Source organism: Sander lucioperca, chromosome 23 (genome assembly GCF_008315115.2).
Source record: "Sander lucioperca isolate FBNREF2018 chromosome 23, SLUC_FBN_1.2, whole genome shotgun sequence".
NCBI lineage: Eukaryota > Metazoa > Chordata > Actinopteri > Perciformes > Percidae > Sander > Sander lucioperca.
In genome coordinates, this window is record NC_050195.1 from 10,928,657 (window position 1) to 10,937,984 (window position 9,328).

Consider the following 9,328-nt stretch of genomic DNA (forward strand, 5'->3'; position numbering starts at 1 on the left):
TTTTGTCATCTCACCGTTACCACACACAGACAGACAGACAGACAGACAAGGACACAGACAGACAGACAGACAGACGAACACGAACACACACACACACACACACACACACACACACACACACACTTAAAACTTTAAATTAAAAAAAACACATGGACATTTAATGAAACAAAATGTTTTAAACGACCTAAATATAACATTATTAGTAGTAGTAGTAGTATTATCTTTTTCCAAAATCTAGCAGTTCAGCAGTTTTATTCATCCGTGGGTTTTTATTTAAAAATACATTTCCCGTCGGCAACCACGTTATGCAATGCTTGCACTACTTCCTGGGGGAAAAAATACAAAATAAGAGAATTTTCGAAGGTTGTCCGCTATCGCCGCCATGAAATCGATCTCAAATCTTACACTCGGCTTTTATTTTGAAATCGGGGTCATTCCTCCGTGTTTCGTTGCCTGCGAACCGGGGTAGTAGCTATGGGTAGTAGTCCCGTATGAACACTAGGCTTCAGGCAGGCAAAAGTCCGCCAAGATGAGGCTCCGTTTGGCCGGAGCCGTGCTGCTGTCGGCGGCCGCTTACTACGTCTACCTGCCGTTACCGAGCGGCGTGAGCGAGCCGTGGAAGCTGATGCTGCTGGACGCGCTGTTCCGGAGCTTCATGCAGGCGGTGAGATGTGGAGGATGCCCTGACAGCAGAGCACTGCAGGGGAGGACAGGTTCATGATCTTGATGATCATCAATAAGAGAAAATAACAAGAAAAACTATTATTAACATAATCTGAAATGACAGTAGGAGAGAGTGCTGTGACAATACGCTAAACAATAACAGTTGCACATAATAATAGCAATATAGATATTTGTAGAGCAGCATGACGTGGTATAGGGAAGCGGTCAAATAGAATTTGATATGATAGATATCATTAAACTATAAGAAGAACAACAGCTCAAAGTCAAATAAAGAAGAGAAGAGAATGAACCATCTGAATGCAGAGCAGAGTAAGATAGAATCAAATCAAACAGAGCAGAGTTTGATATTCCACAACAGAACAGACTATAGAATACTGTAGCATCCTAGGCCTACACATAGATATATACATCTATGTGTATATATAGCTATGCATACTACAGAGTAGATTAGAACAGAAAAGACTTGAGTAGAATACTACAAACATTCAGTTTACTGTCACAGAGGAGTGAAGAAACTACAAAATATTAACATTTAAGAAGCTTTTTGGTACTTTTTGTCATCAAAATAGTTGTCGATTAATAGTTTATCCAGCTCTGGTACGGTACAGTGTGCTATGGTCCTATAAAGAAAGATTCTATTATTTACCATTTTCTGACAGTGTATAGATAAACAACTAATCGATTAATCGGGGGGGGGACACTAGGTGAGCAGCATGTAGCAGGTAAACATGTAATGTGCAATAAATGATGGTGATTAGAGTAACAACAAAGATAACAAGAAAATGGCCTTTGACCGGATCGGTTTGACACAGAATGTGGTGTCGGCCTTGTACGCATGTGTCAGAGCTGTAAATCCTGAGTAACACGTTCTTATTTAGTTAAGCTGCTCTTAGGATCACAGTGGCAGTGATTCTTATGCGTCATTGTGGAACAACAAGTTTCTACAGCCGCTTAAACGCCGAGGACAGGTTTTCACAGCCTGCTCATTCTTTCCCTGCAGCACTGCTGGGGATATTTCTGTTCCACCTTATTCCAAAGCTTTTTTAATGGCAGTAAGACAGTCCACAGAGAGATTTACAAATAAATATATAAAAAGTTGAAAGTTTTAGGGTAAAACGCGAGAGACACTACAGGCAGAAACATGTCTTTTCATGCACTGGTGAATTTGGAGACTTTGGGCTATTTTGCTTCCATACCATGTCTTCTTTCACTAGTGGAAAGAAAACATTTATTATACTTCACTTTGTCTATTTGTGTCAGTAGATTAGATTTCTCCTGAATTCTCCAAAACTTAGCTTTGGATAATTCCTCATTTGCATTTTTAAACATAATAATTTCAGAAAACTTGTGATAATACAAGAATAATGTAAGTAATTAACTGGAGTTAAAAATGGTTTACCTTATTCACCTGTAGTCTTCAAAACGAATTGCACAATCCATATCTTTAAAGGTTAGAAATCTCCACTTCAGTAGCACTTACATCAACACCAAAACTTTCCACTTTCATTATTATCTAACGTTATATTCTGAAGGTTTTTACAGAGGGGTTTGTTCAGATATCATTCAGAGCCTGATTTATGCAACATTTTAAAGCTAAAGCTTTTTTTATGGCTGTTGACAGTATATTCTGATTTATAGAGTGATCAAAAGAGCTATCCAAAATCCCCTCTGTAAAAACGTTTGACTCTAAAATAAAAAAATAAAAAAAATAAATAAATAAAAAATTGGAATCTGGCTTTATTCACATTTCTGTTCTGTAAATGTATGCACATTAGCACATATTTAGCCAGATAATGCCTCATGATCATATTTCAACATAACATTTCAAACAACTTTAAGTATATAAAACATATTGTCTTAATGTGAGTAATCAACTGGATAAGTTTCATGGTGATATGTGTTAGTTAAAATGTTTGACCCTATTCACCTGCAGTGTCTCCCACTAATTCTTCAACATTTCTTCAAGTTGCTTCGACACCTAAATAGTTTTTAACTGCTCATTAATGTTTTATGTGAAGCCCTTTGAATTGGCTTGTTGTTGAAATGTGATATAAACTCAGCAAAAAAAGAAACGTCCCTTTTTCAGGACACTGTATTTTAAAGATACTTTTGTAAAAATCAAAATAACTTTGGAGATCTTCATTGTAAAGGGTTTAAACAATGTTTTCCATGCTTCTTCAAGTAACCATAAACAATTAATGAACATGCACCTGTTGAATGGTCGAAAAGACAATAACAGCTTGCAGGCGGTAGGCAATTAAGGTCACAGTTAAAAGAAAATGAGGAAAGTAAAGAGACCTTTCTACTGACTCTGAGAAACACCAAAAGAAAGACGTCGAGGGTCCTTACTAATCTGCATGAACGTGCCTTAGGCATGGGGCAAGGAGGCATGAGGACAGCAGATGTGGCCAGGGCAATACATTGCAATGTCCCTACTGTGAGACGCCTAACACAGCACTACAGGGAGACAGGAAGCACAGCTGATCGTCCTCGCAGTGGCAGACCACGTGTAACATCACCTGCATAGGATCGGTACATCCGAATATCACACCTGCGGGACAGGTACAGGATGGCTTGTTGTTAAATCTTTTAATGTTCATGCAAATATTTGCATATGTTAAGTTTGCTTAAAATATAAAAGCAGTTGAAAGTGACAGGACGTTTCTTTTTTTGCTGAGTAAACAAAAGCTGCCTTGCCAGACTTCATTTGTATCAATACAGTTTGGATTTCTTTCATTACCCAGGATTCAAAACGGTCAAAACTCCCTCTAACCATGTAATAGCTGCCGTGCTTGTTTTGTATCTGCAGAGTGACGTGGCTCACACGCTGGGTGTGTGCCACAGGGTGCACCTGTTGAACCGGATAGTGTCCTGGGTGGAGGAGATCGAGGCCCGCTCCTGCACCGCTGTGCACGTGGCCGACTCCACGCTGGGCGGCGTGCCCACCCGAGTCTTCCAGCCAAAGGGGGGGAAGCAGCTGAAGAGGGGAGTCATATATTTCCACGGTGGAGGATGGGTGCTTGGCAGCGGGCGTGAGTTTTGATTTGAAAAACTCTGAAAGCTGCAGAAAAGGAGGAAACTTCATCCCTGTATTAAACTAATATGACATATAACACGTACATTATTGTTGACATGATATCAGTGTGACTTATTGTGTCTACCTGCTTCGCAGGGATGCGATCGTATGACCTTCTTTGTCGGAAAATGGCGGAGGAGCTGGACTCTGTCATCATGTCTGTGGAGTAAGTTCTGTCACATTACAGCAAAATCAATGCTGGAATTAATCTATTAGTGATTATCTAATGGCAAATATTGCCAAAATAGACAAATAGTCATTGTTTTCTTAGTTTTTTTTTTAATAAAGTTGGGAATTAAGAGTTTACAAAACAAGAGAAAAACTGCCCTTGGACAAATGGATGGAGTTCAGTTCTCATGAAGATGGTTTAGCCAATGAAAGATGTGAGATGTGGATGAAAGCTCCTTAAAAAAAGTAAGTGGACCTTTAGATAAGATTTCTTTTTTTTAAAAAGGAGAAAATCTGAATTTAAAAATGACAATTTGGACTTTATGAATGACTTTAATGGGGTCTGGCAGTCAAACGTATTTCGTTTTTGTCAATTTCTGTCACTTTTTATTAAAGCATAAACTGAGCTGTAGTTGCTGCAAAGAATATTGTTTACAGTAACCTGAACAGTATCTACTTACATCAGAGTTTAAATTAGATGCTTGGGGACATAAAATCTGAAGGAAAATTCATTTAAACAAATCGGTAAAATCTGAAAATGTTAAGCCTTTTCTAAACAGGTAGGCTGAGGAACAAACACTGCTCTGGCTTTTAATCCTGCTTCAAAGTATTATGTGAAATAATAATGTTGTCTTCCTATGATATCTTGTTGCTGCAGTTACCGTCTCGCTCCAGAAGCGGTGTTCCCAGATCAGTACCACGATGCGTTAGCGGCATCGCGGGCCTTCCTGTCGGCTCAGGTTTTAGAGCGCTACAGCATCGATCCGGAGAGGGTGTGTGTGTCTGGGGACAGCGCTGGGGGAAACCTGGCTGCCGCTGTGGCGCAGGAGGTAGAGAAGCAAACACACACACAACACACACACATCTCACTTCATATTAGCAGTTAATTAAGTCTTCATCTAAAAGCATAACAGAGAGGTAAGCAGTCATTCCCACGTTTTCCATTCATTGCATTCTGTTAGCGTCGTGGCGACTTTGGAGAGACAGAGCGTCGAGTTGCCTGCTTCTCATTTGCGTAAAGTTGAATCCAGACTACTTTATGCAAATCAGGGGCGTCCAGCTCGACTTGCCGCCTCTCAAAAACTCACGAAAATCTCTTAAATGACAAATCAGGCTCAAAATAGCACCATACTTCCACGGTAGCATAATGAGGGTCCCTGCATGTAAACCAAAGCATTGACAACTTCGGTCGTTCGACTGGTCGTGACTGTTTTCCCAAGATGGCGCCTGCCTGTATACGTGAACGCTACTGTCTTTCTAAACTTCTTCTTTTTAATAAACTGTCTGTACACTTACAAAGTGCTTCAGTTTACATGTAGGGACCCTCATTATGCTACCGTGGAAGTGTGGTGCTATTTTGAGCCTTGTTAGTGGTATAGAAATAGAGATTTCTTTTTTTACCTGTGCCCTGACGACGCGTTATAAGCTAATTAGCAGTTTGCGCTAAAACTGGGCACATTCGATTAGCATGAAAGCATATCCCAGAGAACGATTGACTCAGTACAAATGTGTTATTAACCCCTAGGTTCATTTTGCGCCGGATTTGTCCTTTAAACCGACCATTGTCGATCTAAAATGATGACAGATTCAGCAGCCGCAGCTTATTTCTCGCATAAAATGTTTTCCGAAACACATTTTCCTTTCTTTTTGTAAAATTAGCTAAAGTTTTCAAATGAGCCGCCATGTTGGTCTGTTTTGAAATACGGGAGCAGACAGCCCACGAGTGAAGCGTTCGTCCAATCAGGTGCAGCCATCGCGGGTGTAGGAGGCTGTAGTCTGTTTTCTTTGCTTGTCAGCAATCATTGAAGAGTAATTGATATCTGCTAGTGGAGAGCTCGTAAAGCGTCAAATGCATGGAAGCGAGGCGAACCATGCCGTCAAAAAACGGAGCTAGGAGCTGCTGGTAACGATCCTGTCTTAACCAGATAGAAGCAGCTGTCTGTTTGGTAAAGTCTCGTGGTCAAAATGTGGGCTAGTTCAGTTTCTAGCACTCCAGGAATGCCATTAGTTTGGGTTTCAGTTAGGAATTTTAGAGAAACATTATACTTGAGAGGCTTTTTACACTCTGACAACCTGACAGTTAGGGGTGAAACACTGAATGATTGGAAGAGGGAAGATAAAAGGCACTATGTGTGGAATTTTAAACATTTTTTTACTTTGGCTTTTTACTCTGCTACCCTCCCTTCGCTGATCTAAAGGACACTGAGATTAATTTGCTAAGAGGAACACAGAGAGTCACCAACTTGTCTAATAAAAAACAAACATACACCATCAGAATTTAAAAGATGCTGTAAGTATTGACCCAAAGTGATCAGCAAGCAGCTCTTTCAGTTTAAAACTAACTATTGAAGTTGATGTTGTCCCTCAGAAGAACTCATGTCTGCTGAATCTCACACCTGACTGTGTCCACAGCTCAGCTCAGATGACAGTCTGACAGCGAAGTTTAAGGTCCAGGCGTTGATCTATCCGGTGCTGCAGGCGCTCGACTTCTACACCCCGTCCTACCAGCAGAACCGGGCCGTGCCCATCCTCTACAGGCCCGTCATGGCTCGTTTCTGGCTGCAGTACCTGGGTGCCGACATGTCCCTGGAGCCCCTCCTGCTCGCCAACAACCACAGCTCCCTGGACCAGCCGGCCATCAGCGGCAGCACCCGCTCCAAGCTGGACTGGACTGCTTTGCTCCCGGCCGAACGCAAGAAGCACTTTCGTCCGGTTGTGAAAGAGACGGGATCGCCGGGGGTGATGGGTAAGGTACCGCAGCTGATGGACGTGAGGGCGGCACCGCTGCTGGCGGAACAGGGGGTTCTGGGTAGGACGCCTAAAGCCTACGTGATGACTTGTGAGTTTGACGTGCTGAGGGATGACGGGTTGATGTACGTCAGACGCCTGCAGAGCGCCGGCGTGGCGGTGACCAGTGATCACTACGAGGACGGTTTTCATGGCTGCATGGTGTTCGCGTACCTGCCGATGATGTCTAGTGTCGGACAGAGGAGCATGAACAACTACATCCACTGGCTGGACCAGAATCTGTAGACAAACTCACCGCTCCAGATCCTCGTCAGCCGGTTGTTCGTGGCACCAAAGATGTACCGGAGCAGAAAGTCTGGTACGTGAGAGCTCCTTGTTAGATCTGCGATGAGGAAACACCTCTTTCATTATTACAAATAGGATCCATGTTAGACACCAGACAGGACAAAATATCAGCTGCTTTATCTGCAAACAGAACCAAGAAATCAAATTTAAAAGCTCATGATATACTTGCTCTTTATTACCCTCATAGTGTTTTAAAACTTTCTTGTGGCAGCAATAGAGGCAGTGATGTTTCCTTTTTACTGTACGGGACTCTCACACCGCCTCAAAACGGACTAACAAGTCTGATCGCTGGTTACATGATTGGCCACTGCAGGGTGATGTTGGGTTGCGTTTCCCCAAAAGTTGAATTTGCCGCACGCTGCTGCAGTTTTTTTCCGGCTCCTCTCTACAGCCTTCACCGCCGCAGCCTAAATACACTACCCCAATCCAAAAGCAAGGCCCTTAACCCCAACCGCTCCAGTGGAGCTGCTCAGTGGCCAGCAGATCAGACTGTGGTTGTACGGGGCAGCTTCCAGGTATGAATGTGGAACTGTGTGAATGTGATCAGGGCGTTCCTGCAAAAGAGCCTGCCTCTCAGTGAACCTTCCCTGAATAAATAAAGGTTAAAGGTTTTTGCCCTGTGTACCTGCAGGATTCAAATTTATATCCTCTAGGGGGCAAATCAGAGCCAAATTGTTCCTGTCAGACACCAGGAAACCTTTCTTGAGAACTTCTGCCACAACGTGCATTTAAACAGGCTTTTAAAAGCAAGTATATCAATTCAGTGCAGCCAAACGTCACCGGGTCAAACGGACCACAAAGCATCTTCACTGAGTCCTGAAACCAAAACATTTCTAATCAAAAAGTAACCAATGAAAGTTACAATTATGTGGAAGGCCATGAATCCGATGCGATCTTTTGGAAAATGACAGTGTACTTACGGCTCGTTATTTTTTTTAAAATGGCTTTAATATGAGGCCCTCAGCTGGAACTCTGGCCTACACTGAGGGGGTGTTATCTGAAGTGGGAAACTAAAAGAGAAAAGTACTGGTACCAAAACAACAAGTCAAGTCGAGCAGAGCCGAACCACACAGTGGAAACACGACATTAGTGGACTGGAGCAGGACAACATCCAAAACTTCTGGGGAGATTAAAAGTGTCAGTTAAAACCAATGTGCTGCGAAGGAAACGCCAGTATATTTTTGTAAAATGAAGAGCCTTGAATATTCTTCCTGATTACTTTTAAAGGTCAAAGTCACTCAGAAGTTCATCTTTTATTCTTTTATGATGCACTGAGACGCTGAAACAGTCTGCTCTGCGTGTGTCTGCATGCGTGTGTGCGCGGCAAAAGTATGCCAAAATTCACAGCTGTGTATACTCACTGGATTGTGCAATATTTTATGTTTAAACGCCGCTCTCTGTAACTTCACCCTCTGATGAACACTGTACTGCACGGCCAATGCAATGATGATGACGATGATGATGTGAAATGTATACAATATTTACTGTATCACCCTGAGAAAAGAAATCCCAAATGGACCCCCCTACCCCCAAACCAATATAATGAACTGACGACAGCGAGCGTTAGGCAGACTCGGTTTTGGCTTTCGGCCCAAACGCCAGCGAGCCCAGAGTGTCGCAGAAACACTGAGGTGAGCGTGGTCATGACTTCACATTATCCTGAATTTCTTTCTCTCTTTTTTTTTGGTATTGTAACACTGGCGTTCAGGAGACTGTGATTTTCCAGAAATTAATCCAGACAGTTTATTCCCAACATGGATTTTTTTGTGAGCAATTACCCCTTTATACAGGCATTTTATACACTTTCTATTAAAGAGTTACTATGTGTGATATCTGTAGTAAAATATATCATTTATAAATAAGAAATATAAATTTAAACGGTAGATGAGGCGACAGGGATTACAGAGAAAGACTTTAGAATGTTGAAAAAGTGGTTGAAAGTGCTGTAATTTTATTGCTGTAATGTGAAACGTCACATTACATTTTTTAATATTGTATAAATAGGTTTTAATATAAAGCAGGGGTTATGCAACAGGTTGTTTCAGCCAAAGCAGATACACGAAACGGGCCCCAAATGTACTCTGGCAGCACTGATATATCCCATAAAGTAGCTGTTTTATTGGCTTGTGACAACTCAAGTTTTATGTTGGGAGCAGGATCCCAATATTTTCTTTGTTTAGATTTTTTAATAATGTGCTTTATGTGTGTTTATAATGTGGGGGTTTATTGCAGAGGGGATTTTTCTGTCGGTTCACATTACCTTCCTGTTTTTACGAGGACGAGAAGTGCTGCGGGAGATGTTCAGCA

General features: G+C 41.9%; 1 protein-coding gene across 1 annotated transcript; it reads left to right on the forward strand.

Moving 5' to 3' along the window:
• The first annotated feature begins 428 nt into the window (after positions 1 to 428).
• Positions 429 to 7,470, forward strand: LOC116040030 (neutral cholesterol ester hydrolase 1). The gene is made up of 5 exons (XM_031285261.2): positions 429 to 664; positions 3,494 to 3,716; positions 3,857 to 3,926; positions 4,587 to 4,758; positions 6,341 to 7,470. Exons 1-5 carry the CDS (start codon positions 530 to 532, stop codon positions 6,959 to 6,961), a joined length of 1,221 nt encoding a protein of 406 aa, XP_031141121.1. The 5' UTR covers positions 429 to 529; the 3' UTR covers positions 6,962 to 7,470.
• The last annotated feature ends 1,858 nt before the right edge of the window (positions 7,471 to 9,328 follow it).